This window comes from Haliaeetus albicilla, chromosome 9, assembly GCF_947461875.1.
Source record: "Haliaeetus albicilla chromosome 9, bHalAlb1.1, whole genome shotgun sequence".
Lineage (NCBI taxonomy): Eukaryota > Metazoa > Chordata > Aves > Accipitriformes > Accipitridae > Haliaeetus > Haliaeetus albicilla.
Genome location: NC_091491.1, coordinates 32,975,237 through 33,002,533, shown reverse-complemented (window position 1 = coordinate 33,002,533; position 27,297 = coordinate 32,975,237). Strand labels below are relative to the sequence as shown.

At 62.8% G+C, this 27,297-nt stretch overlaps 4 protein-coding genes across 6 annotated transcripts in view; 1 reads left to right on the top strand and 3 right to left on the bottom strand.

Annotated features, from left to right (window-relative positions):
* The first annotated feature begins 2,884 nt into the window (after positions 1 to 2,884).
* On the top strand, positions 2,885 to 12,054 carry ECEL1 (endothelin converting enzyme like 1). Its single transcript, XM_069790763.1, has 17 exons — positions 2,885 to 3,769; positions 5,781 to 5,849; positions 5,984 to 6,094; positions 6,634 to 6,726; positions 6,957 to 7,081; positions 7,516 to 7,738; positions 7,890 to 7,988; positions 8,084 to 8,158; positions 8,655 to 8,758; positions 8,977 to 9,035; positions 9,191 to 9,242; positions 9,446 to 9,513; positions 9,625 to 9,749; positions 10,028 to 10,093; positions 10,325 to 10,420; positions 10,991 to 11,067; positions 11,310 to 12,054. The coding sequence occupies exons 1-17, from the start codon at positions 3,026 to 3,028 to the stop codon at positions 11,407 to 11,409; spliced, it is 2,286 nt and encodes a 761-aa protein (XP_069646864.1). The 5' UTR covers positions 2,885 to 3,025; the 3' UTR covers positions 11,410 to 12,054.
* A 211-nt stretch (positions 12,055 to 12,265) lies between these two features.
* LOC138686883 (intestinal-type alkaline phosphatase-like) lies at positions 12,266 to 16,167 on the bottom strand. The gene is made up of 11 exons (XM_069792505.1): positions 15,544 to 16,167; positions 14,885 to 15,001; positions 14,654 to 14,769; positions 14,170 to 14,344; positions 13,852 to 14,024; positions 13,629 to 13,763; positions 13,467 to 13,539; positions 13,243 to 13,381; positions 12,938 to 13,152; positions 12,689 to 12,799; positions 12,266 to 12,601 (listed from the first exon to the last, which is right to left on the bottom strand). Exons 1-11 carry the CDS (start codon positions 15,881 to 15,883, stop codon positions 12,339 to 12,341), a joined length of 1,857 nt encoding a protein of 618 aa, XP_069648606.1. The 5' UTR covers positions 15,884 to 16,167; the 3' UTR covers positions 12,266 to 12,338.
* Positions 16,168 to 16,320: 153 nt separating this feature from the next.
* Positions 16,321 to 20,866, bottom strand: LOC138686943 (intestinal-type alkaline phosphatase-like). The gene is made up of 11 exons (XM_069793043.1): positions 20,743 to 20,866; positions 18,984 to 19,202; positions 18,678 to 18,793; positions 18,430 to 18,604; positions 18,153 to 18,325; positions 17,945 to 18,079; positions 17,796 to 17,865; positions 17,532 to 17,670; positions 17,230 to 17,438; positions 16,972 to 17,088; positions 16,321 to 16,742 (listed from the first exon to the last, which is right to left on the bottom strand). Exons 1-11 carry the CDS (start codon positions 20,864 to 20,866, stop codon positions 16,456 to 16,458), a joined length of 1,764 nt encoding a protein of 587 aa, XP_069649144.1. The 3' UTR covers positions 16,321 to 16,455.
* Positions 20,867 to 21,293: 427 nt separating this feature from the next.
* DIS3L2 (DIS3 like 3'-5' exoribonuclease 2) overlaps positions 21,294 to 27,297 on the bottom strand; it is a 197,026-nt gene continuing 191,022 nt past the window's right edge. For all 3 annotated transcript variants that reach the window (XM_069792502.1, XM_069792503.1, XM_069792504.1), the window contains 5 exons: positions 26,228 to 26,375; positions 25,819 to 25,949; positions 25,477 to 25,581; positions 24,655 to 24,756; positions 21,294 to 21,844 (listed from right to left, as the gene is read on the bottom strand). In XM_069792502.1, coding sequence (XP_069648603.1) covers positions 21,746 to 21,844; positions 24,655 to 24,756; positions 25,477 to 25,581; positions 25,819 to 25,949; positions 26,228 to 26,375 — 585 coding nt within the window. In that variant the 3' untranslated portion in view covers positions 21,294 to 21,745. The remainder of the gene's footprint in view (positions 21,845 to 24,654; positions 24,757 to 25,476; positions 25,582 to 25,818; positions 25,950 to 26,227; positions 26,376 to 27,297) is intronic.

Below are 27,297 nucleotides of genomic sequence, written 5' to 3'. Positions count from 1 at the left end.
CAATGCATGTTTGAGGCTGGGGGGGGGCAGACATAACATGTGTGTCTGTACTCATGCATGTCGGTGTACATGGGTGTACATGTGATGTACATGTGTGCCACTACCTGTGTGTGTGATGTTGCATGTCTCAGTGCTGCAGTAGGCACCTTGCCTGGGCTGTGCTCAGCACCCTGGCACCCCAGCATAGGAAAGCGCAGCCTCAGCCACCCCAGGCAGTGAAGGCTGTGCCTGCGACCAGTCCATGGTGTCCACAGGACAAGACAGTGGGTCCCACGCCAGCTGAGCCACCCATCCCATGCCAAGCAGGGTCCCCATGCCACGTGTAGCATAGCACCCAGTATGTCCTGCCTGGGGCTACCACCCCAGCACTCAGAAAGACCCAGGGCCCTCTCCGAGCACCCAGGGCTGTGCAGGCACGGGGGGGGGCGGGGGGGGGGCGAGGGTGGCACGCACCCCCGAGCATGGCAGGCAGGATGGCCGTGCGGGGCTGGGGAGCGCGGCCTCTGCAGGGGGCCACCGCGGGCGGTGGGAATTGCTGGGCTATAAATCTTGCTGGGCCCCCCCGTGGCAGAGTGGCTCACGATATTTATGTTGGGGATTTATCTGCAATGCAGTTTAATATTCCCGGACCTTCGCGTGTGTGCGTGTGTGTGTGAGTGCATGGCCCCCTCCCCATTCCACCCCGTGCCACCCCCATGCCCACCCTCTCACCCGGAGCCTCCCAGGCTCCGTCTCCTGCCCACCCACAGCCCTTTCTCCTTGCACCCACTCTGGCAGAACGGGACGGACCCCCAGGGTGCCCGGGCACGGCGGGGGGTGCCGAGCCGCCGGGGTGCTCCTGGCACAGGCCGCCGGCCGTGCCCACCCGTGCCCCTCCTGGGTGCCAGGCTGCCGGGGCGGGGGGCAGCAGGGTCCCCGGACGGGGGGATGCCAGGCGGAGTGGCACTGCCAGCCCTGTGCCAGGCCCCCGGGGTGGGGGGCCCGGGGACCCCCCTGCCCTGCCTCCCCGCCGGCGGGGATGAGGTAAGGCTGGCGGGTGGCACAGGGCTGCTCCATTTGCATAATAATCTCGTTAATGGAGCCTGGCCTGCGGGAGAGCCGGGCTGGAGACACCACCCCCTCCCCGCCCCGCTGCCTCCCTCCGGCCCCGCCGCTCCGCCAGCCGCGGCGCGGGGCGCGGAGCGGAGCGCGGGGAGCGCAGCCGGACGGGCAGCGCCGGGCCGGCCCGCCGGCAGCCTGCTGACATCCCCCGAGCAAGCCGGTGAGCACCCCCGAGCACCCGCCCCGAGCATCCCGGGCAGCGTCCCCCGAGCATCCCGGGAGCATCGTCCAAGTGTTTCGGTGAGCAAGCGGTGAGCGACCCCCGAGCACCCGCGGACATCCCGGGCAGCATCCCGGGGAACATCCCCTGAGCATCCCCCGAGTACCTCAGTGAGCACCCCGGAGCAGCCCGGGGAGCGCTCTCCGAGCCTGCCGGTGAGCACCCCGCGAGCATCCCCCGAATATCCTGGGCATCATTCCGGGGAGCACTTCCCGAGCTTCTCTCGAGCATTCCTCGAGCATCCCCCGAGCAACCCTCGAGCATCCCCCGAACACCACAGGCATCACCCCGGTGAGCACCTCCCGAGCATCTCGGCAAGCGCCTCAGAGCATCCTGGGCAGCATCCTCCGAGCATCCCGGGCAGCATCCCCCGTGAATCCCGGGCAGCGTCCACCGCGCACCCCCGAGCATCCCCCGAGAATCCTGCGCAGCATCCCGAGTAGCAGCCCCCGAGCATATACCCCCCCCGCCCGGTCTCCCGCGCCCCGCCGCACCGTGCCCGCTGCCGGCCCCGCAAACTTTCCGGCAGCGGCAGCTCCCCGGCACGGGCACCGCCGGGCTGCGGCGCCGGGGCACAACTTTGCCCAAGTTGCCGAGGGAGCGGGGGCCGCGGGGCTTAGGGGGGGCCCCGCCGCGGGGATACCGGCCACCTCCAGAGCGGCTCTTTGTCCCCAGCCTGTCCTCTCCCACCTGCAAATCCGGATGCCATTGTGCACCGAACAAGGCTTGGAGTCCCCTTTCGGAGCCCCTCCACAACCCATCTATGCCCCCACCCTCCTTTCCCCACGGGCAGACCCCCTCCTCCCCAGCATGGCACCCCTGCCAGACACCCCTGCCCATCGGGCATCAGCCAGCAGAGAGGGGTTGGGTGGATAGTGGTGGTGACGGGGAAATGCTGTGAGATGTCCATGGGGTCCAGGGCTCCCCCCCAGACTGGAATTAACTTTGTGCACACATCACGCGCCGCACCACAATTTGACACAACGCAATGCAACACGGCGCACCACAACCCAACCCAACACAATGCAATGCTGCGCCACGGCACAACGCGATGCAACCTGACACAGGGCCACACAACCCGACCCAACCTGCAACACCCCAACGCAATGCCTTCCCCCCCAAATCTCTTCCCCAAGCTTCTCACCCCCTTCATACTCCACCCAGAGGGACTGGCAGCCCTGTGCCCCCCCAGACCGGGAAGGGCTCTCACGGTGCGGTGTGAGGATGGGCTCGCTGGACCACCTTGGACATCCATCCAGCGTGGGTGCTCTCACCGGTGCGCTGGGTGGGCGTGGGATGGAGCTCTGCCAGGGGCTGAAACCTGCCTGGGATTGTGCAAGCAGGACCCTGCCCTTTTGCCAGAGGGTCTGGCAGAGGGGATAGCCATGGGATAGAGCTGCCACCAAGCTCCTGGCACTGGGGCCAGTCCTGGTGCCACCAGTGGGGCATGCAGGCAGGGATGGTAACACAGGCAGCGACGACGGCAAGAAGCAACCTCCCCCGCTCCTCGCTCCTCCCAACCCCCCCCCCCCCCAACCACCTCCTCTGCCTTTTCCAGGAGCTTCCTGACTCACCCGGACACCCTCCAGCACCTCCCTGCAGCAGGCACAGCTCCAGCATGAACCGTGGCGTGCCTGAGCCTGCCCGCCACCTGCCCTGAGCCCCCCGTGCCCGTGCTGCCTGTGGGGAGCCCTATCCCTGGCCATGGAGAAGACCTACTCATTGACAGCCCACTACGATGAGTTTCAGGAGGTGAAGTATGTGAGCAAGTACCAGAGCGGCACCCTACCCAATGGCTTCGCCCTCCAGCTGGGCACCGGGGCCAAAAAACGCCGTGGGGGGCTGCCGCGCTGGAGCCGCCGGGAGGTCTGCCTTCTCTCGGGGCTGGTGTTCGCTGCGGGGCTCTGCGTCATCTTGACGTGCATGCTGGTCCTCAAGTACCTGGCGGCTGAAGGGGACAGCTACTGCCTGGAGGGGTGCCAGGAGAAGAAGGCCTTCCTGCGGGCATCCCGCTTCCTCAGCTCCAACATGGATGCCACCATCGACCCCTGCCAGGACTTCTACTCCTTCGCCTGTGGCGGCTGGCTCCGGCGACACGGCATTCCCGAGGACAAGCTGGTGTACGGCACCATCGGAGCCATCGCCGAGCAGAACGAGGCCAAGCTGCGGGCGTTGCTGAGCCGCCCCGTGCGGCGCCGAGCCCCTGCCTCGGCTGAGAGGAAGGTCAAGGAGTTTTTCCGCTCGTGCCTGGACCGGGCTGAGATTGACCGGCTGGGCCCGCGGCCCATGCTGGAGGTCATTGGGGAGTGTGGCGGCTGGGATGCCCCCCCCGGCCGCGGGGATCTCAACGAGCTGCTCTACAAGACGCAGGGGGTCTACAGCGCTGCCGTGCTCTTCTCCCTCACTGTCAGCCTGGACGAGAGGAACACTTCTCGCTACGTCATCCGGGTGAGGGCACCCTGCCCCTGGGGCTGTCCCCCCCAAGCCACCCACCTGTGCTGGTGACACCCCCCCCCCCGGGTGACACTGTCCTTATTGCGGTGGCACCAGGCGCCTGCCCGGTGTGTGGGTTTGGCTACAGCAGGCAGCAGGGCTGGGGACACCCCCTGTCCCTGGGGGCCCCCCCATCTCCTCATTGTGGGACCCCGGTGTCAGGCTGCCCCAGGGTGAGGGTGGCACCTCTGTGGTGGGGGGAGGATGCAGATGGGGAAACACGGGCAGGGGGACATACATACAGAATGAAGCAGCCCAGCAGGGCACCAGGGTGTCCGGAGTGCCAGCAGCCAAGCCCCTCACCTTGGCATCCTGGCTGCCATCTGCACACAGGGGCCAAGCCCTAGGAGGGGACAGGGGAATGCCCGCTGGCCCCTCAGCACCGCGTCAGGGTGCCAGGGCAGTTGCCCATTGTCAGCTTTCCCCACCCCTGCCAGCCTGTGTCCCTCACCCTGTGGTGCCACCGGGTCATGGGTGGGCTTCTTTGGGGTGGCCAAGCCTCAAGCCCCCTTGGTGGGTGTGGGAATGTGGTGGTGGGCGTGGTGGGGGCACAGCAATGGCATGGTGGGGATGATATGATGGGCATGGGGGGCCATGGGGGACGGGTGGCACAGCAGTAGGGGCACAGCAATGGCAGGTGGGGACACGGTAGTGGGCATGGGGGGAGCATGGGGGTGGGCACGGCAGGGACATGGTGGGATTGGGGCAGTGGGCATGGTAATGGCATGGTGGGGACAAGGTGTTGGGGATGGTGGGAGCACTGGGGGGGGGACAGTGGTTGGGATAAGCTGCCTGTGCCCTGTGAGATGGTGGGATGGGGGTGGGGTGGGATGGTGGGTGGGGGTGTGAGTGTGAGTGAATGTGAGGGCCCAGGGAGGCGCAGACCGTGCTGATGGGCCACGCGTGTGTACACTAGAGGGAGCGTGTGTCACAGGGAAAGGGTGGGTGTGCAGGGCTGAGCGGGAGGGTGCAGGTGTGCGGGGGGTGTGACAGGGTGTGGGGGGGGAGATGGGTGTGACAGCCAGGGCTGGGTGTCAGGGCTTGGTTGGTTGTGAGTGTGTGTGTGGTTTTGGGGGTGGGGGTGAGAGCGGGTGTGCGATGGGTGTGAGTGTGGCAGGGGGTTGTGAGAGGAGGCTGGGGGGGGGGTGAGGGCTGTAGGTGTGACAGTGCTTTTGTGGGAAACCAAAGGGGGAGTGATGGGGGGGACGGGGTGGACAAAGGCTGGGGGTGCTGGTGGGTGTGCAGGGCAGTGCTGCGGCTGTGTGCATGGGGGGGTGTGAGGTGGGACACCGGGGGGGGATGAGCCATAGAGAAAAGGGGAGGGTGCATATGTGTGTGTGTGTGTGTGTGTATGGAGGGGGGGTAAACTAGATGGTGCATGCATAAGGGTGTGAGGGGGCGTGAGCATGCATAGGTGTGTGTCATGAGGGGTGAGTTACAGATGTGTGTGTGTATACACAGATATGTGCAAGTGTGTTCAGGTGTGTCTATGTGCTGGACACTGTGCCTGTGGCTACAGGATAGCAGGGTGTGGGTGTGGGGGGTGTGTGTAGGGTTGGGGTCTCCATGCAGTGTGGCTCCTCCCTGTGGCTCCCCATGGGGCAGACTGCAGCACAGAAGTGGGGCCAGCCATGGGGTGAGGTGTGGGACCACCATGGGGCAGAGTGTGGTGCCAGCACAGGGCAGGCTATGGGGCAGTCTGTGTGCCAGCCACGAGTCAGGCCACAGAGCAGGGGCCTGCCCTTTGCTCAGTGCTCCCAGTCCATTGCATGCTGCCCACTGCAGCTCCAGCACCCTCTAGCAGAAGGGAAACTGAGGCACAGGACCTGCCCATGCCTGGCCCACCATGCTGCCACCCCACAGCTCCTGGGGCACCCTGCAATACAGGCAAAAAGATGAGGGTTGCCTTGCCCAGCACAGCCCCCACTCCCTCTGCTCACCTGCTGCCCCTGTCTCTCCCCACCAGATTGACCAGGACGGGCTGACTCTGCCCGAACGGACCCTCTACCTGGGGCAGGATGAGGAGAGTGAGAAGGTGAGGCGGGGGGGGCACACCGATGTCATGGGGACACCAGGAGAGGGACCAGCACCCAGCATGGGGTGCTAGATGGGGGGCACCCCACTGCCAGCAGTGTGAGGTGGTACTCAGCATTCTTTCCATCGGCACAGATCCTGGCTGCATACCGGGTGTTCATGGAGCGGCTGCTCACCCTCCTGGGGGCTGAGCATGTGGAGCAGAAAGCCCAGGAGATCCTGCAGCTGGAGCAGCACCTTGCCAATGTGAGGGGGATGCCTGCCCTGGGGTTTGGGGTGCCCCTGCACAGCCTTTGGGCACCCTCATCACAGATCTTTGGGGACCTCCATGCCTGGTCCTAAGGGACCCCATCCCAGTTCACTTGGGAACCTCCAGTCCTAGCCCTTGGGGACCTTCATGCCTGGTTCTTGGGGATCCCAGCCCTTTGAGGACCCCGTGGCAGATTCTCAGGGACCCCAGCCCCAACAGCTTGAGAACCCCCAGTCCCAGCCCTTGGGACAAACACTCCCATGTCCAGTCCTTGTGAACCTACTCCAGGCCCTCGAGGACTTCATGCCCACATCTTGGGGACTCAAGTGTCAGCCCTGGAGGACCCCTGTGCCCAACCCACATGTACCCCAACTCCTTGGGGACCCCACGACCAGCCCTCAGGGCCCCACTGGCAGCAGAGGGTTCCTGGGGCAGGGAGCCAGGTGGAATATGGGTCAGTAGCCCCTCTTGCCCAGGTCTGTGCCCCCCCCAAAGTAGGCAGCAGGATGGTGACAGCCGTGCCCACCCCATGCAGATCACAGTGTCCGAGTATGATGATGTGCGGAGGGACGTCAGCAGCATGTACCACAAAGTGACCCTAGGTGAGCTGCAGCGGATCACCCCCACGGTGAGTACCCCTGGTGCCCAGTCTGCCACCCACACTTGTCCCTGTCCCCCTGCTCCATGCCCTCACTCCCTCCCCACCCCAGATAAGTCCACTTGAGGATGATGAATTCATCCTGCACTTTTTTGGGTGGGAGGGGGTGGTGGGAGGCTGGCAAGCCTGGATGAGGTTCCCTCGAGGGTGGCATGGAGGGGTGGGTCCCTGTGCCCCCCTGACAGTGCCCACTGTGGCAGCTCAAGTGGAAGCGCTTGCTGGACCGCATCTTCCATGACAACTTCTCAGAGGAGGAGGAGGTTGTGCTGCTGGCCACTGACTACATGCACAAGGTGTCCGACCTCATCCGCGTGACGCCCAGCAGGTGAGGGGGGCTGGCACCCCCTGTGCCCCCAGAACCTTCCCCAGCTTGGCAGGGGGCTGGCAATGGGGGTGGGCATAGGGCAGCGGTGGCTGGTCCCCTCCCCCATCACCCCCAACTGTGGGAGGCCAGGCTGGGCACAGGGACCCTGGGAAAGCTCCTGGGAGAAGTCACTGTTGTGAGCCCCACAGCACCCTTGTCGTGCCTGGCCACCGGCCGAACCCCGCCATGCTAGAGGTCACCAGACTCAGCACGCAGCAGGGAGGGAGATGGTGCCAGCCTGTCCCTGTGCCCCCACAGGCCATGGCCATTCCCATGGCCCACCTGGTCTCCAAGCAGGAGTATCCCCACCCTAGCACATGCTCCCCACCCTCTGTGTGCACCTGGGGACATGGCCAGTGGGGGGGGTGGGCTGATCTTGTCCCCCCCGTCACCAGGATCCTGCACAACTACATGCTGTGGCGCATCGTGGTGGTGCTGAGTGAGCACCTCTCCACCCCCTTCCGCGATGCCATCCATGAGCTCTCCAAGGAGATGGAGGGCAATGAGAAGCAGCTTGAGCCAGGCAAGATCTGCCTAAGCCAGGCCAACAAGCACTTCGGCATGGCCCTGGGTGCCCTCTTTGTCGAGGAGCACTTCTCATCCACCAGCAAAGCCAAGGTAGGTGATGCTGTCTGTGGGCATGAAGCCACCGTGTCCCTCCTGACACCTTACCAAGGTACCTACTGCCACCCAGCACCCCACCGAGGGCTGTCTGCTGGGGTGATGGGTGGTAAGGACACCATGCAGTGTCCATGGTGACCCACCATAGGTGCAGCAGCTGGTGGAGGACATAAAATACATCCTGGACCAGCGCCTGGATGAGCTGGACTGGATGGACGAGGAAACACGGAGAGCAGCCAGGGCCAAGGTAGCAGTCCCCAGCATGGACCCCTGCCCTTGCCCCCACCACGGCCTGGGGGCGTGCGGAATGGGGGCCTGACCCACCACTCACTTTGCCCACAGCTCCGGTACATGATGGTGATGATCGGGTATCCCGATTTCCTGCTGAAGCCAGAGGCCATTGACAAGGAGTATGAGGCAAGGGGTGGCCCAGGGCCATGTGGGGGACACGGGCACATGGAGGAGGCAGATGGTCCCCACATCTGCCTCAGGGTCTGCAGAGACCACGATGGGGACATGCTATCCCAAAACAAGCCACCTTCTGGTAGCTCATTGTGCCCACCACTCGCATGGCCACAGCCACATGGGCAATGCCATACTGTCCCTGAGGTCTGGAATGATAACTCCTTCCCCACATTGCACCCCCTGGAGCTCAGTCCCGTCCTCAGCAAGGGCTGGGGGTGCCAGCATGGTCGAGGGACCCCACAGAGGTGATGGAGATGCAGCTGCCCACGTGGGCACACAGCATGGGACATGAGGACACATTCGTGCCACATCCAGCGCATGGCCACAACCCCACACCCTCTGTCCCCAGGGCTCATGGGGGTGGGAGGACACCCCAGCCCTGCTCCCCACACTCTTGGGGCTGGCATTTGGGGCTGGCATCCCCTCTGACGTGGCCGTGCCCCCCCAGTTTGACGTGGATGAGAAGACCTACTTCAAGAACATCCTCAACAGCATTGCTTTCAGCATCAGGCTCTCGGTGAAGAAGATCCGACAGGAGGTGGACAAGTCCGCGTGGGTATCTCCTTGCTCTGGGGGGGGGGCATGGGGGGCACAGCATGGCCCACCAATGCCCTCTGTCCCCATGCCCAGTTGCACCCCACAGGGTGTAGGCAGGAGGGCATAGGGCGAGCCAGGAATGTCCCCCTGTCCCCCCTAACTGTGCAAGGGAGTGGCATTTCCATGCCCCCCCTGGTGCCCCCACAGTCTGGCACCTCTGTCTGTCCTTGCAGGTGGCTGCTGCCTCCCCAGGCGCTGAACGCCTACTACCTGCCCAACAAGAACCAGATGGGTGAGGCATTGCCTAGCCCCCCAGGATCAGGCCCCTGGGATGTGGGGGTGTGGGGAGGGGGGCACGGCGCAGGGTCCCCTGGCGCCAGATGATACTGTGGGTGAGTACAGGGCAGGGTGCCCCCCCCCAACTGCAATGCTCTCCTGTGTCCCCAGTGTTCCCCGCTGGCATCCTGCAGCCCACCCTCTACGACCCCGAGTTCCCGCAGTGAGTGTGGGGCTGCGGCATGGCCAGGGGGTGCCAGGGCTGGGGCTGGGGGCACGGGTGGGTGTACCAGGGCTGGGGCTGGGGACAGGGGCATGGCCGGGGGGGTGCCAGGGCAGGGTATGGGGATGTCAGGTCCTGGGGTCATCTCCATCCCTGCCAGCACCGTGCCGTCCACTCTCTCACCTCTGCTCCCTGCCCAACAGATCGCTGAACTATGGCGGGATCGGCACCATCATCGGGCACGAGCTGACCCACGGCTACGATGACTGGGGTGAGCAACCCCCCCTACCTCATGCCAGGGTGGGAGGTGGGTGGGCAGGGGACAGCCAGGCAGGACACCTGGGTCCCTTGGGACTATGGGTGGTGGCGGTTGCCTTGGCAGGGGGACAGTACGACCGGCACGGGAACCTGGTGCACTGGTGGACAGAGCGGTCGTACAGCAAGTTCCTGAAGAAGGCACAGTGTATTGTCAACCTGTACGACAACTTCACTGTCTACAATCAGCGGGTGAGATGCCCCTTGCCCACCAGGCAATGCCCCAGCACATGCTGCCCCATGGGGGGGGATCCTCGCTGCTCTGTTGCTGGGGCTGGGAGCCTGCAGGAGAGCATGGCTCTGCCCTGTCCAGCCCTGAGACCTGAGAACTCATCACACCTTGGCTGGGAATTTCCTCAGGGCACTGAGGCAGGGCAACTGATGCACAGCCTCGGTGCCAGGGTGGGGATGGAGGGATGCCTGGCTGGGGGGGACCTCTGCTCACCCCATCATCACTCGTCTCTTGGCAGGTGAATGGCAAACACACGCTGGGGGAGAACATCGCTGACATGGGGGGGCTCAAACTCGCCTACTATGTAAGTGTCCCCCCCATCCTGGGGTGTCATGGCCCTGGCAGGGCCATAGGGCGGCTGCTGATGCCATACCCACCGGGTGGGCGGGAGACCACCCCCCCCAGCCCCACCTTGCTCCCTGCAGTATGGAGTGGGCATGATCCTGCTTGCTGGTTGCTGGAGGGTTTGGTGGGGTGTTCAGGGCAGGTTTGGGGGGGCACCCAGGCCATGCTGAGGGCACCCCTTGTTCTCCAGGCCTACCAGAAGTGGGTGCGAGAGCACGGCCCTGAGCATCCCCTGCACCACCTGAAATACACACATGACCAGCTCTTCTTCATCGCCTTTGCCCAAGTGAGTGCCTGCCCCTGCCCTCCCCATATGTGGCACATACCGGGGCGGGGAGGGGGGTCACCCTGTGTGGGGCTGGTGGCCCTGAGGGACGGGGCAAGAGCCCTGGGGGACCTGGTGCCCATGGCCAGGAGCCAGGCTTGGCTGTGTCAGCAGGTCCTGGGCTCAGGGTACAGGGCTCAGCCCTGCAAGGAGCACCTCGCACTGGGTCGCTGCTCCTGGGGACCCCACAATAACAATCATCTATCCCCCCATCACCTCCAGAGACCCCACAGTAACAAATGCACATGATCCCAAACTTCTAGGAGACCCTACAACCAGACAGCTCACAACCCCAGGAGACCCTACAATAACAAACGTGCCTCTATGCTCTCCCAACCCATCTATAGCAAGTATACAGGCTCCCAGGAGACCCTACAATAACAAGCACAACCAGGGCATCGCTGCCCTAGTCCCCAGCAGGCAGAAGGGCCGTCATGCCCTGGTGGGTGCCAGGACCCCACAGGCCCTGGTGGGTGCTGGGGCCTGGGGTGCCCCATCCGGCTCACCCATGGGAACCTTTCTCCCCTGCAGAACTGGTGCATCAAGCGGCGATCCCAGTCCATCTACCTGCAGGTGCTGACGGACAAGCACGCGCCAGAGCACTACAGGTACCGGCTGGCCCCAAAATGGGGGCTGCACGGTGGGTGCCAGCCTTCCCCATGGCTGGTGGTGCTGTGCAAAGTGGGGTGGGCACCCTTTGGGCTGCTGGAACCAGCAGGTTTTGGGTGAGCATCCCTGGGGCAGGGGATGGGGTGCTGCTTGGGTGAGCAGGTACCCCGAGTGGGGTGCATGGCAGTGGCAGAAGGGGGCAGGTGGTGCCCAGCTCTGAGTTGCCCCCCTCTCCTGGCAGGGTCCTGGGCAGTGTCTCGCAGTTTGAGGAGTTTGGACGAGTTTTCCACTGCCCCAAGAACTCGCCCATGAACCCGGCGCACAAGTGCTCGGTGTGGTGAGGCCAATCCCCCTGGCAGGCTGGCAACCCCTGGTCCCCATCCCTGCCCGTGTGCCACCCTGTGCTGGCTCCTCACCTCTGCCCATCTCCCCGCTCCTACTCTCTAGGCAAAGGGGGCACCCCTGGGTGACACAGGGGGTCACCCCCCCAAAGACAGGCATCTGCCCGAGGGGTGGAGGCAGCGGGGAGGCACTTGGGGTGGGCATGAGCTCCTGCCCAGACGCAGCTGCCTCCTGCCCATTCCCTTCCTACCCCCTGCCCTGCAAACTGGGGGGGGGCTGAGTACTCATGGAGGAACTAGGCAATGCAGGGCACCCCCTAAGCACCTGTGTACCCCCTCCTCTGTCCACCTACCCCAAATCCTTCACCCAGCCCTATCACATCCAGTCCAGTGCCGGTCAAGGCAGAGGGAGTGACCCAGAGACACTGTGGGGTTGCCCCATGCCAAAAGCCTCCCCCTGCCTAGTGCCCTCCCTGCCATCCCCCATACCAGCCCCATCCTGTCCCTGCATCAGCCCTGCCAGGGGGTGGGCACAGCCAGCAGAGCTTGGGGCCGGGCGATGCCAGCTTGCCCCAGGAGAGTGGGGGGACAGATGCCTGCTGTATTTTTTGCTGCTGTTTCTGGTCAATAAAGCACTGGATATGCTGGGCAGGTGCAAGGGGCCGTGGCTGGGGGACTGGTAGCAGTGGGCAGCATCCTCAGCCTTGCCTGCATGGCATGGGTACCCACACACCACCAACAAGCCTCTCTCACCAGCATCACACCCCATGTTTATTAAACACTGAGCACCCTGTGTGGGTGGCATAGGGCCCCATGGCTGCCACATCCAGACCGAGGATGCTCCAAAAAGCCACCTGTGGGTGCTGCAACCATGGGGATGGGGGGATGCAAGTCCGGCAGCGCCTGTGGGGTGCCCCGGGTCCATGGGGTCAGTGGAAGAGGGGCAGGAGGAGGGTGGGCAGGAGCAGGGCCAGGGCCGTGGCATGGGTGCTGGGGGCAGAACCCCTCTGGTAGCAGGCAACATAGGGCTCGAGGCAGGCAGCGTAGGCCATGGCGTGGGCCACGTAGGTCTGCTCCTGCACGCCGTGGAAGAGGTGGGCCATGGGGCCCTTGGCCAGGATGGCCACATCCTCGCCACCATGGGTCTCTGATGAGAGGGGCACGGCCGCCTGCTGCAAGTAGTTGTACTGCCCTGTGGAGGGGGGGAGAAGGAGGTGAGGGAGGCAGTGGTGGCCCCCAGCCCCATCCCACCACCTGACCATGGTCCCTGTGCCCTCACTGGCAGTGTCATCGTCCACATCGGTCCGGTTGGCGCCTGGGTAGCCTGGCCCGTTCCCGTAGAGGATGGATGTGTAGTTCTTTTTATCAGCGGCTCTGCTGGGGGCCAGACCTGGGGAGGGGGCGATGGAGGGGTACATCAGCCAAGAAATCCCCGTATCACCCCTCTGGCCACAGCCAGGGTGCCCTGGAGCCAGCAGCGTCCAGCACAGGGCCATGCCCCACTCTCAGCGGCCGGGCAGAGCCCTACCAAAGATGGAGGAGCCGCGCAGCGTGTAGCCACCGAAGGAGAAGACGTGCGAGTGGTCGGCGGTAACAACAGTGAGGGTCTGTGCCTCGTCTGTCAGGATGCCCGCCCGCTCGATGGCCCGGTCAAACTCCACTGCCTCCGTCAGCGCCTTATGGGCTGCACCGTCGTGGTGGCCATGGTCAATCCTGCCGCCTGCAGAAGGGCACCCACATGGGCTGGGGACTGATGGCAACACCCCTAACTCTTACCCCCACCCTGGGATTTGGGACCCCCCTTTCACCCACCCCAGGGGCACCGGCCCCAACTTATCTTCCACAAAGAGGTAGAAGCCGTTGGGGTTCCTGCTCAGGATGTTGATGGCCACCTCCATCATCTCGGTGAGCGATGGGTCCAGGGTGGTGTTACGCACCAGGTTGTACTTCATGTCTACGGGTTCGAAGAGACCTGGGAGGGCACACGTTGGGGACAGCCTCAGTGCCTGCATGCATCCCAGTGGCTGTTGGATCCCAGCACACAGGACATTTGTTACCCATCAAATAATTCACGCTGGGGTCAGTGGCGGCAGCCAGCATCTCTGTCCTGTTCCAGACGTAGCGGGCACCCTGTGGGAAAATCCCACAGGGGTTTAGTGGGTGCTCCCCCCCAAGCCTGGGGGTGGTGGGCAGAGGACCATTGCTGCCGTGTCACCCACCGGCCGTGCCTTCAGCCACATGTTGATGAGGTTATTCCCATCCTTGCGTATCCCGTTCGCCAAGTAGTAGGTGGGATACTCAGGGTCCGGCGTCCCCACGGGAGTCATGTATTTCCGACCACCCCCCAGGATCACCTGGAGGGGAAGAGACGGGAGCAGTGTTAGTGGGGGTGCCCCACCGGGGTCTGCCCCTGGTCCCCCCCTCCCATGCACAGGTGCTCACGTTGATGTCGACATTGTGGACCAGCTGCCAGGCGATGTCCTTGCAGCCCTGCTGTAGGGCATCCGCAGGCATGCTGGCATCCGCGTACCAGTTGCGGTTCACCACGTGGGCGTAGGTTCCCGAGGGCGACGCATGCTGCACCCGCGTTGTTGTCACGATGCCCACCGCCTTCCCTGCCGCCCCCCCATCCATCAGGCCCCACGAAGGGAGACATGGGGTCCTCCACCATCACGCCCTGGGATGCTCATGGCAGGGCAGCCCCCAGAGTGACACCCTTTGTCCCCACGAGGTCTCCCCCAGCCCTGTGCCCCCCTTTACCGGCTTTGCGAGCTCGCTCCAGCACGGAGACCACCTCGTTGCCTGCCGTGGTGTTGCACTGTGAGTGGCGGGCGGCTGCACTCAGTCCCACTGTCTGGTAGTTGCCCTTCACCCCGCAGAGGTAGGCTGTGGCTGTCCCCGCACTGTCAGGGACCTGCCGGTCCACGTTGTACGTCTGCCAAGGACACGCACCAGGCTCAGGGTAGGGGGCAGTTGGCAGAGGCACCCAGCGGGGTGCCCCTCCCCAGCACCCTTTGCCACGCTCATTTCTTCACCCGAGGACAAACGTGGGATGGACAGGGATCCTGTGCACCCCTTATCACGCTCATTTCTTCACCCGAGGACAAACGTGGGATGGACAGGGATCCTGTGCACCCCTTATGTGCATCCCTGGGGTGCTTCTGTGCCAGCAGCCCCATGGGCATCACTGTGTCCCCATGCCTGGCATCACCCTGGCCCCATGCCCAGCATGGCAGTGATTTACCTTGGAGAGAGCCACGTAGGGAAAAGCATCCAGGGCAAGGGGGGTCTCAGGGCCCAGCTTCCCCTGCTCCTGCCCCTTTAGGATGCGGGTGGCCGTTATGGTGGGGATCCCGAATCCTGGGTGAGGAGAGAGGGTCCTGGTCACCCTCTGGACCAGGTGCCCTCCCTGCATCCTGCTCCATGGGGCACTGGCCATGCCAGCCTGCCTGCTGGGGGTACCAGTGGGACTCACCATCCCCGAGGAAAAGGATGAGGTTTTTGGCTTGGCTTATCCTGGGCTGGATCTTGAAGGAGGCCTCGATGGCTGCAGCCGCCTGCTTATTCCAGAAGGACGGCTTCTCCTCCTCCGCTGGGACAGGGCAGCACCTATCAGTCCCAGCTCACCAGCACCTGCATCCCTGGGGCAGCCACATCCCAGGGGTACTTGCTCCATGGGCATCCCCATGCAGGGACCTCCTCTAACATGGACTGAGCAGGTCAGAGTGCTGTTTGGGGCGGGGAGACACCATGCGGGCTTGCACCCGCTGCCCAGCCCAGGGGTCCTGGGGCAGAGAAGGGCGGAAGGCCAGCAAAAGCAGACACGATGGGGAGTTATCTGGTAGGTGGAATGGGGCCAAATCCGTGGGGGGTGGGAGTGGAGGCTACAGGCAGTTCTCCCAGACTTCCTGAGCCCAGTAACAAGCAGGAATCTGACCCCACAGGGGAAAACTGGCTCAAGGGTGCCAGAAAAGCAGGGGTAGCCCCCATTAACCCTTGCAGAGCTGGGAAGCCCCTGCTCCCCTCCCCAAACCCTCCCTGTGGCCAGCCAGGCTGGTGCCCTGCCAGGTGCCCCACTTCCCCAGGCACCCCACTGCAGCCAGCCAGGCACCCATTCCCCATCCTTGTCCCCACCTGGGATGGCAGCACTGCTGAGCTCTGCCCAGAGGCCCAGGCAGAGGGTGAGGGGTGCCAGGAGCTGCATGGTGAGATCCAGTAGCCCAACGTCGCTGGCAGTGTCTGCAACTCTAGCAGATCCGGGGAGGGACTTTGGACCAGGATCAGCCCTTGCAGGGGGAGTGGAGGGGTTCAGCATATCTCCGATAGCGTGGCACCCTGCTGGGCAGCACAAAGGCCATGGGGCTGGGCTGCTGGCAATTCCTTGACACCCCGCCTTATTGTTGCTGGGGGATGGACGGACTTGGGGTGCAAACAGATGTAGGCAGCAAGAGGATGGGCAGTGCCTGGCAGGCATCAGTGCCTGTCATGGCTACAGTGCTGCGGTGCTAGGCAGGGGGATGCCCTGGCCTGGGGATGCCACAGGCAGCACTGAGCATCAGACCTGGGGCAACGCGGATATTGGGAGCACCTGGGGTCACTTGTGCGCTGAGCAGCCCTGCTCTCTGCCCAGAGCTTTCTTGAGCAATAAATCCGTGGATGTGGACTATATACTCCTTGCTGAACCCTTGCAGGGAGGGTACCAACCCTTGTGTACTGTGCCCCAGCCTGGCAAAGCTGAGGCGGGGGGACATGGCCTCTTCTCACCCTCATGTCAGCACCTCCTTCACCCCAGTGCCTCCAGTGCTGGTCCTGAGGGGGGAACTAGGAGCCATGACCACCTGGGGAAACTGAGGCATGGGGCGGCGCCTTAGAAGGCGACTGCAAACCCTCGCATGGCAGATAGACACCAACAACCTGTGTTTTATTGCAACCCTTGATCCTGGCCACAGTGAGGACCCAGCTGCGAAGATCCTCGATGGGGCAGCTGGGGGCAGCCTGGGGGGGGTCCAGGCAGCCTGGGTTGAAGTGGGGCTCACCTGGGGACTCTCAGCCCCCCACCATGTGGGCAGCCACGCAGAGGGCCAGGAGGGTGAGCAGGGGCTGTGAAGAGCACTGGGTGCCATGGGAGGCCCTGCGGGCTGCCCTGCACCCGGGCTCGGTGGCATAGGGCTCGAGGCAGGCGGCATATGCCATGGCATGGGCGATGTAGTGCTGCTCCTGCACCCCGTGGAAGATGTGGGCCATGGGGCCCTGGGCCAGCACCACCACGTCCTCCCCACTGTGGGTCTCCGTCTCCAGGGGCACGGCTGCCTGCTGCCTGTAGTCCTTGTCCTCTGCAGGGGGGGACAGAAGAAACGGGATTAGGGGCAGCAGGGTCCCCTACCTGTCGCAGGGATGGGGGAGGCAGCTTCCATCACCCCGGCATCGGGGCGATTCCTGCCCAAGTGACTCCTGAGCCATCCAGTGGCACCGGGACCCCATGCAGTCCCAGTGGCTATGCCGGTGGGATGCTGCCCCCAGCCACCGTGTGCCCCCACCCCATCCCCCCCAGCAGACTCCTACCTGCGGCGGGGAGGCTGGCAGCCGGGCGGCCCCCGTTGCGGATGCTGTAGCCAGGACCATTGCCATAGAGGATGCTGGTATAGGCTCGCTTGTCCTTGGCTTTCTTGGGGGCCAGTCCTGGCACAGGGAAAGACATTGTCACCCCCTGTCCCAGCCAGGTACCTCTCCTCAGCTCCCACTTCAGCCAGCTCAGCCTCCGGTGGGAGCAAAAGGGGTAGGTGGGAACCGGGATGCTCGCCACCCCTCCCTGAGACCCACCAAAGATGGAGGTGCCACGCAGCGTGTTGCCCCCAAAGGTGAAGACATGGGAGTGATCGGCCGTCACCACAGTCAAGGTGTCGGAGGGGGACGTGAGCTCGCTTGCCCGTGCCACCGCCCGGTCCAGCATGACGGCCTCCATCAGCGCCTGCTTGGCCTGGCCGCTGTGGTGGCCGTGATCAATCCTGCCACCTGCACGGGGAACGCGGCTGTCACTCTCTCCCTGGTCCCCTGGGATGCCCACCTGCTCCTAGAACCCACATCCCACCCCAGCTCCAGCCACGCTGCCCGCCTGGGGCTACTCATCTTCCACGAAGAGGAAGAAGCCATTGGGGTTCCTGCGCAGGATGCGAATGGCCTTTTCCGTCATCTCCACGATGGAGGGGTCCGTGGAGGCATTGCGGTTCAGCTCGTACTTCAAGTCCTTGGGCTCGAAGAGGCCTGGGGAAGCGGGGGGTGGGGGGGTGGGGTCCGTGCCGGGGCTGCTTCGTATCCCCACCAGCAATCCCAGAGCGGGGAGGAGGAGGAGGAGGTATTGCCAGTGGTGCAGGCAGCGATGCTCTTACCCATCAGGTGGCTCACAGAGTCATCCTTGACCGCGTCCAGGCCCTTCTTGTCCCAGACATAGCGGGCGCCCTGCCAGCGAGAACAGAGCCAGTGCCAACGGCACATACCCCATGCCCGGCATCACATCCCCTCCACCCCGGCACGGTACCTGCCTGGCATTCAGCCATTCGGCAATCAAGTCAAGGCCGTCCTTCCTGGTGCCATTCTGAGCTGGGTCCTCTGGGTACTCGGGGTCTGGGGTCCGCTTGGGAGTCATGTACATCCGCCCGCCGCCCAGGATCACCTGCCGGGGAGCTCAGCAGACCCTCCCAATGTTCCTGGAGTCCCCTCCCTCCCAAGCCTGCTCCCCAGCTCACGTTGATATCTGTGTTGTGCACCAGCTGGTAGGCAATGTCCTTGCAGCCATCCCGCAACGCCTCCTTGGGCATGTTGGCATCGGCGTACCAGCTCCGGCTGGCCGAGTGGGCATAGGCTGCCCCTGGGGACGCGTGCTGCACCCGCGTGGTTGTCACGATGCCCACCGACTTGCCTGCAGCGCGAGCAAGGGTTTACAGGGAGCCCGTCCAGCCCCGCATGGCATGGGATAGTCATGCCATGCCAGGTTGTCCGACAGGGTTGCCCACTGCCCCGTACCTGCCAGCTTGGCCCGGTGCAGGATGGAGTCCACCTCGTTGCCAAAGGTGGTGCGGCATTTGCCATAGACGGCCGCCCCGCTCAGCCCCAGCGTCTTGGCATTGGCCTTCACCCCGCAGAGGTAGGCTGTGCCCGTGCCAGCACTGTCGGGCACCTGCCGGTCGATGGTGTAGGTCTGGAAGCAAGCAGGGGCCAGTGGGGTTTTGGGCAGGGGCAGCAGGGCCATCCCCCAGTGCTGCCCCACTCACCTTGGCCAGGGCCACGTGGGGAAAGGTCTCCATGGCCAAGACGCTCTCCTCGCCCGAGCCACCGGCTAGCTGTCCCTTGTAGATCCGAGCTGCCGACATGGTGGGCAGCCCCATGCCTGCAGGCACGGCAGAGCCACAGGGTGGCAAGGGGCCGGGACCAGCGGCAATCATGCCCTCCCCAGGCGTTGCCCGGGGCTGGCCAGGGAGGAGGGGATCTGCACCAGCCCCATCTTCTCACCAGCCACGTCCCCTGGCTGCTGTGGAGCCATGGAGTCATGGGGCCTGGCTGGGACCCGTGGGACTCACCGTCACCCATGAAGAGGATGATGTTTTTGGCCCGCCGTGCCACCGGCTGCAATGCCAGGGCCGACTCCAGCCTCCTCCTGGCCCCTTCGTTCCAGTAGCCTGGGGTCTTCTCAGCGTCTGGAGGCAAGAGCAGAGCCGGGGGTGTGCGGGGGCACTGGGCACCCTGAGACAACACCCCCGCCAGGGACCAGGGTGGGGATCTCCACCCAAGGCGAATTTAGCTGCTCTGAGCCCCCTCCATGAGGACCTTGGAGGGGCCAGGAGCCCTTTGGGGATCAGCCCGGTATTTAGCAACCCCAGCATTGCCCAGAGCCCACCTGCAGAGGGGGAAACTGAGGCACAGTTTGGCAGGGAAGTTCCTCGTGCCTCTTGGCAGAGGGGATGAGGTGTCCAAGCATCAGCCCCCACGTGGTGAATGTGCCATGTTCCCAGCGACTGTGGCCAGCTGTGGCTATCGAACCACTTGATCCAAAGCCACTGCTAGGGGGTGAGGAGGCAGCGGGGCTGGGGGGGATGGGGACTTGGCCAGCTTTGGTGGGGGCTGAGACAAACCCATTCAAAGACTGGGGTCTCAAACCACCCTGAGGTGGCCAGGAGGGTTTGCCTTTGCTGGTATCCCATGGGGAGGTGACAGGGTCCCCGGAGACCCCCAGGGTAGTGGCACCAGCCCCAGGACCCCCCACCAAGGGTTCCAACCCACCCTGTCCCACATGGCCCCTGTCACCTGAGGCTGCAGCTGCGAGCTGGGTGAGGAGGCAGAGGAGAAGGCAGGTTCCAGGGGAGAGCGGCCACCTTGTGCTGCCCATCCCAGCTCCCTCCCTGAATAACGCCTGTGTCCGGGGCAGGGAGGGGGACAGCCCTTTATGACCCTTCCCCGTCCCGCCGGAGGGCTGAGCCCCACCAAGGGTGAGACGATGGGCTGATAACATTCAGGGACTATCTCCCAGCCCTGCCCAGGGCCCTCCCAGTGCCCCCAGCCCCCCCGGGGCCATCCCTGCCCCCCACCAGCAAGGGAGGACCTCCAGCCCATCCCTGGGGACCAGGGCACTTCATGGCCCCCAGCTCCCATGGGGGCGGCTGCCTGTGGGACCCCAAGGAGCGGCAGGGAGGGTGCGGGGCAAAAAGTGCTGTTTTTGCAGACAGTCTAGCCGGGCCACACTGGATTGGCCTTGTTTCCCCTGAGACAAACCCGAGGAGGGGGACACCGGGCTGAGGGGTAGGGGGAGGACATCTTGCCTTTGGTGTCAATGTCCTCAGGTCCCCTCTCCTAGGGGACACAGTCACATACTGCCTGTCAGGCCCTGGGACAGCCAGTGCCTGACACATTGGGCACACCGGGGCAGCCCATGCACAGCGAGGTACCTGCTGTGGGCAGGGAACAGCCCCGCACCACCAGCACCCAGCGAGGAGCAGGAGACCCAGGGAGGAACAGGCTGCTCCCACCTACTCCCACGTCCGAAGGTGACAGCCATGCGTGGGTGTACCAGGTCATCTGGAAGGACGCTGCCAGCAGCGCAAGCCCTGGGGACCGCAGGTGACCCTGATGGCTTTCACAGCTTGCCAGCTCCTGGGGAGCATGTTGTACCCAGCCCTGACCCATCCCAGGGCCCAATCCTCCATCCTGAGCTGGGCAGCCCAGGCTTTGCCAGCTCCTGGCTCCTGCAAAAGGCAGATGTGTCTGTGCCAGGGCCACATCTGTCACCACTGATGAGGCAGAGTGAAGCAGGGCCCCCTGCATGATGGATCCACTCCTTCTCACCAGACGTCAATCCCTCCACCAGCCGCTGCTCATGGTTGCCCATCCCCACAGGGGTGATGAAGTGGAGGCTGCCACAGCAGCCCGCGCCCCCGGAGACATCTGGCATGGTGCGGGTCAGGGACATGGGGACGGGCAGTAGGCAGAGGTGCCTGGAGACTGCAGAGGGGCTGGTCAATATGCGAGGGGCTGGACACTCTCTTCAGTGGCAAGGAGAAGCAAGGACAAGGTGCTGCAGGGTCTCCAAGCGGGGTTAGGCTGGAGGCCAGGGTGTGAGGGGCTGGAGCAGACACCCGGTGACTCCCAGTGAAGGCTCAGACTGAGGGATTAGCTGCTGGAGAGGGAGCCAGGAGCACACATTCACCTGATTCCCCACGCCCTTCGGCCAAGCACATCTCGGGGCTGGGGGAGGCAGCGAGGCTGCTTGGATTTCGCAATGCCCGGGAAGCGGCAGGCAGGGGAAGGCACGGGGCTGCCGGGGAGATGAGTTATTGCTGGGATTCCTGGCCGGGGGAATACGGAGGAGACAAAATAAAACCTGCGCGAGCCCCCCATGCAGCTGCTGACCCAGCTTTTATTACATGACACGCAACCCTGCAAGAAACCCTCCTGCATGGCCCCATGGCCGCATCCCACTGCATACCACCACATCCCGCCTGGGACGGTGGAGCCAGCCCCTCTCTGCTCCTCGGGACACGCGTCCCCACTCTGCCCTCACCACAGGCACCCGAGGTGGCTGGGGATGGACGCAGCTGCCTTAAAAAAAAAAGAGAAAGCATCAAGCTAAAAATATCTGAGAGTAGAAATGCTCTGACTGGGGCAGGCTCAAGCCCTGAGCCCTGCTCCCAGATGGAGTTAAAATCCAACCCAGAAATAAAACGGCATCGGTTTTAAAACTCAAAATCCCAAACTCTTCATGGGTCCCCTCCACCTCCGGTGGGTGCCAGTGCGGGGCCTGGGAGGTCAGCAAGTGTCGGCAGTGGGGAGCATACGCAGCCCGGGGTGCTCACTTCTCCGAGTTCGGCCTCTTGAGCAGGGCGCTGTACTTGAGTGGGACGCCATCCGATGTCAGCATGACCTCCACCAGCGTGAAAATGGTGATCACCTTCAGCGAGGGAGAGAAAGACAGAGAGAAGAGGGTTTTTCAGGTGGCTTGGCTTCACACCAGGATTTGCTGAGAGCCGTGCTGGCTTTTTGCTGCCTCTGCTGCGGCACCCATCAGGAGACGGGGAGTGGGGCAGGATGGTTTCAGATAGCTCTGCTGGGGTCCAGGGTGCTCCTGGGGCTGGATGCAGCATCTTCAAGGGCAACACCGCTGGTCTGCGAAGCCAGCCAGGGAACCCAAACTGACCTAAATGAGCCTCCCAAAACATCCTCGTTTATTCCAGCCTGATCTGGCGCCACTCTTGTTCCCTCACAGTCCATGAAGGAGTGTGGGTGATTGTGCACTCCTCAGCTTTGGGTCCCAACCTCCCCTAAAGCCTGCCTGTGTCTCCCTTCTCCAGCTGGAGAACGTACATCATCCCTTAATGAAGCAACTTGGCCATGTGCCAATGGTGAGCTGCAGGAAGAAGGGTTTTCCACATGACGCTGAGCATTTTCTCAGCATCTTGCAAGGAGGGAATGACCTCCCCGTGTCCCCACTGCAAGAGGAGACCCAGGAAGGGAGCACGATGGATGAGACAGATGCAAGGGAATAAAGACCCCAGAAAAATCAATCCCTCCTGTTCAGGAATGTGCCTCTGCCTGCTGCCACCTCCCCGGTCCTCTGACTCCATCTCTTCGTGCAATTGTGCGGATTAGAAACGTAAAGCATCGATCAGGTCTATCCACGAGGTACAGTTAACATGCTGGCTGGGACACCGGGAAGGGGCTGCCCCAGGGCCAGGCATCTGGAGACTTTGCTTGCTGAAGCCCCTTCTGAAGCCCTGCGCTGTGGCAGGGCTCGATGGGGCCATCTGCTCGGGGCTGGCCCGCAGGAGGAGCGGGCACAGAGCCACCGGCATAACCTTGTCAAACCCTTAGCTCATCCAGCACCAGCAACTCCAGATTAATCATTCAGGGCAGGAAAATCTCATTGAGACTTAAACGTATCAAAGTGGCCAGCGAGGAGCAAACTGCAGGGAAATCCTTTTGCAGATCACTGCCCAGATAGCTGCTGGCTACCTAGCCCCAGCCCCCTGCCCGCCCCAGCTGGCAGGAGCGTGGGGGGGGGTGGCCATGGGGCACGTCTGGGGGAGTCAAATGGGGATTATCAGGGCTCTCCCTTGCAATCCTGCCTCATCCCTTTGCTGAACCACTGGGGAACAGCATGATTTCACATCAAATCCCGAGTCTTAGATCCACTTCATACTCAAGGCCTGAGTAATGCCCGCTGAGGTCTTGGCCATCTCCTGGAGCTCAGGGAGAGATGGGGGCAACATCTCCCCTCCATGGCAGGGCCAGCCAGCCCAGACCCCTGTACAGCTTCCCGCAAACAGCCTTCCCCTATGTTCCCCGTTGCCTGGCCAGGCCGAGCCGAACCGGGAAGCAGAGGCCAAGTGCCGGGGCCAGGTGGTGAGCTGGGGGTGCTCCGTGCCACGGGGTGTCCGGGTGACACCTCTGATGGTTCAGCACGGCTGCCAGGGACCTGGCTCATCCCAGCGCTGGAGATCAACACAGGGATCTGCTGGCTCAGAGGACAGCTCGGAGCCTGCTCCCATGGGAGGGCTCTGGTGTTTTCTTAGGAGGGGTGGAGGGTTTGTGGAGGAGTTTCCTCTAGTGCTGAGTGTTTGCTTAACCAAAATGGGCCCTGCTCATGCTGGGGCGTCATTTTTCATGCGGGTCCCTGCTAGAGTGTAAGTGATACCCGCTCCTGTAGGAAAGGAGGAACCAAGGCCACTTCGGGCCCCTTCCAGGGGGCTTCTCTGAGCCAAGCTGAGAAAGTAAAGCTCAGCTTCAAAGGGAGGGAGGCCTGCAGAAATGTCTGCAGCAGCCAGGGACCTCAGCCGGCTCTGACCACAACATCTCACCTGGGAAGGAAAGGACTCCCCAGGACATGCATCATACCAGGTGGGAGGGTCAGCCCAGCCCTGTATCGGGAGTCGTTTTCATCTAGCCCTAGGTGGACAAGGATGGGCTGTGCTGGGCTTGGTTGGAAATGGGGTTCAAGTGCAGAGCCCCAGGAGTGGTGCAGGGAGAGGTTTGGGATTCAGCCCTCCTGTCCCCACCCAGGCAGCAGGCAGGGATCACAGCAGTCAACACAGCTGTGATTTTATAGCAATGCCAGACAAAAGTTGGCAAAGAAGCACCACTTAATCAAGCCAGACAAATGCGATTGCTCCCTTTGATTGAGTTACTGAGTTAATAGATGACAGGGACACAAGAGAGAGATTTCTAGATGCTGTTAAACCATTTGACACTGCATCTCAGGAAGTCTGACTTAAAAAATTCCTCCTAATTGGGTCTCAACCCTGTCGCAGGGATGGAAACCTGAAGGAAGGGCTGTGCCATTGAAAGGGCAAGGAATGCCAGGATGGGGGAAAGGGTCTAGACAGGCACTGCCTTAGGCTTGATCTTTCTTAACATCTTAATTGATGATCTGGAAGAAGGAAGTAAACAGCATGTTAATTCAATTCCTGGAGGAAACTGAACTGGGAGGCAGGGCACACAGCAGGCAGGGCAGAGTATGAAGGCCATGGAGGGGTCAGATGCGGGGGCAGTGATGGGGTGGAGCAGGGCTGGATGGCAGAGGAGGTTGAGGCTGAGGTTGGGCTCTTTGGGGAGGGGACACCGAGGGACAGCAGGACCTGACAGCCTGTGAGGTAGTCCTGCCTCCTGGACCTGTCCCTGCAGAGATCATGGGATCCACATTGCACACAGCCTCCATGCCAGCCCCATGGTGTTGCGAGCCCATCCCGTGCTGGGGGGTCTTACCTGGGGCACAGATTCCTCCTCTGGCTTCTCCGGCTCCCACATGAGTGTCAGCTCTGGCTTCCTCCCCACCTTCTGGAAGTGGAAGCCCAGCAAGGGCAGTGCCTGCAGGCAGGGAGAATGTTGGGAACAGCTTGTGGCCCTGAGAACAACCCCCCACTCAGCTATCCCTCTCCACTTTGCCTGTGGATGGGGACAACGCTGCTTTTGCCCAGCACTCTGCCTCTGCAGCTCTTTAACAACTGGGATGCAGCAGCCCATAAGCCTGAGCCTAGCACGTAAATCAGTGGCTGCTGTGATACACAAACAGCCCATATATCATGCTATATGTCCTGTTTAAAGATGTCATTGCCAGCCATATAACCAGGTTATTAAGAGAAGATGCTGTCGCTAACCGCAGGTGCTGGCCTACAGTGGTGCTGTCACAGCCCCTGATATACCATCTGATTAAATGAAATGAAAACCAGCCTTGCTCCCTTTCCTTGCTTCAGCTCCGTGTTGATCTCTGTCCCCCTGAATCTGTCTTTATTCCCTTTTACTTAGACTAGATCACCCCCAGCATGTAGCTGGGAGAAGCTGGTCCTCAGAGACTGGGTTGCTCCAGACCTCCCCAGGCCCTCATGCCTGCCTGAGGCCAAGGGATGGAGGGGAAACCCCATGAAGGCTCCCTCCCCTCCAGCTAGCCTGGCTTGGACGCAGCTCTGCCAGCTGCAGGTCTGGCACAGAAAGGCACCAGGACAGCCACTGCCTCTGATGACGCCTGGCTGCTGCAGCCCTCTTTGGTGAGGCAGCGTTGGGACTGCCTGATGCTGGTGAGGTACTTACATTGCAGTAGATGCGCTTCTGGACTCCAAATTTCAGCACCAGGACATCAAAGGCTTCGTTCAGGACACCCATCACCATGGCCTCCGACTCCAGCGGACCACACTCCTGCCAGGAGATAGGGCTGTCACTACACTGGCATCCCCCATCCAGCTGTCCCCAAGGGGAGCCAGTGTCTCCAGGTCCTGGAGCTCTGGCGGTGGTGGTTGGCAGTGTGTCCCCTCTCTGTTTGCCTTCCCCAAGGCCAGCTGGGCAGCCATGCAGCTCTCTGCCCGGTGGCATCTAGGCTGAACCTTCATGGGGAAATCCAAAGATGCCTCGGGGGAAGACAGTCTTGGCTCTTACCCTGACGAAGATGGCAAAGAAGAGGTCAGCGCTGAGCTCCTGCACCCTCTTGGAAGCCATCTTCCGGTCGTTGCAGTGATCTGCCTGTCTCTGGATGGCCTCTTTCTCCATCTTGATGGGGGAGCTGGCACCTGGAAAGGGGACAAGTGACAATGATGTGCCCATGCTCCCTTTTGCTCCAGAGCCGTGACATGGCATCCTGGACCCAGACGTCCAGTTCACCTCTGTGTCCCTGTTATTTTGAGGGCACCCACGTGCCAGGGAGCTGCCCTGTGGGACGCAGACTCCAAGCACCCGGCACCCGTGGCAGGCAAGGCAGGAACCCAGGAGTTCTGCCTGTGCCAGGCACAGCCACCCCCTCCCCCCACAGCACCCAGAGCTGCTCTGCAAGCAGCCAGGCAGCACCCACCGAGCGAGGCGGAGAGGAGACGGTGCACGATGATGTCTGCGTAGCGGCGGATGGGTGAGGTGAAGTGCGTGTAGAAGGGCACGTTCAGGGCGTAGTGCCGAAAGAGGGTCTCGTCCTCCAGGACACCGGTGCAGAAGTAGAGAGCCATCTGAAAGGGGTGAAAAGAGAGGGAAGGGTGTGAGCACGGATGGTGGCAGGACCCTGCCCAAGGCTGGAGGAGTCTGTGTCTGCAAGACAGAGCTCCAGCAGCCGACGGTCCTTCACCTGCTGCTCAGTTTGGGCTGTGCAGGGACAAGGTGGGTGCTGCAGGAACTGAGCACAGAGCAAAAGGGGCAAAGCCACTGCAGGGAGCTGCTGGCTGCCAGCTGGCCCTGCCTGGCCCCAAGGATTGCATCAATTTCCATGTCACACATAGGTTTAAGCAGTCTCCTGCTTCTGCTCAGGCCCTGAGGCTCATTCGCAATCCCCCCATCTTCCAGGGGAGAGCCCAGCCTGTCCCATGCCCACCACAGATGCTCTCCCGACAAGGGGTCTCGCAGCGCAGCTCCCATGACAGGCTCTGTGGTTCTGAGTCCGGCTGCAGGCTTTGCACACCCATTGTGCCTGCTTGGAGAGCACTGGAGGGTGGGATGAGTGGCTCCTCTGTTCACCGAGGAGGAAGAGACAGCCCTGCTGTGATCCCCGCTGCTCCATCCCACGACGACAGCTGGGAAGCCGAGCAGCTGGACTGCCCATTTAAACCAACACCGGGGCCGCAGTGGCACCGTGCTGCCCAGCAGCCTCTTCAGCGGGAACCTCTCCCGGCTGCGCCGCCCCTGTTATCCCACATGTTACCGCTTTTATTTTACATCTGTGAAACACCAGCCCTTGGGGCTAGGAAAACAACGGGGGCTGAGCCCAGGTGGGGAGGGGAGGCTGTGTGGCTTAGGGGGGTTGCGGCGGGGTCACGGCACAGTGGCGATTGAATGAACCCATTTAAAAATAAGACCAAGTGATTTAAAAAAAAACAGGAGTAGCCAGCTCTGATTACAGAGCCGTCCTGGGATCCACAGTTTGGGCAGCTGTATCCT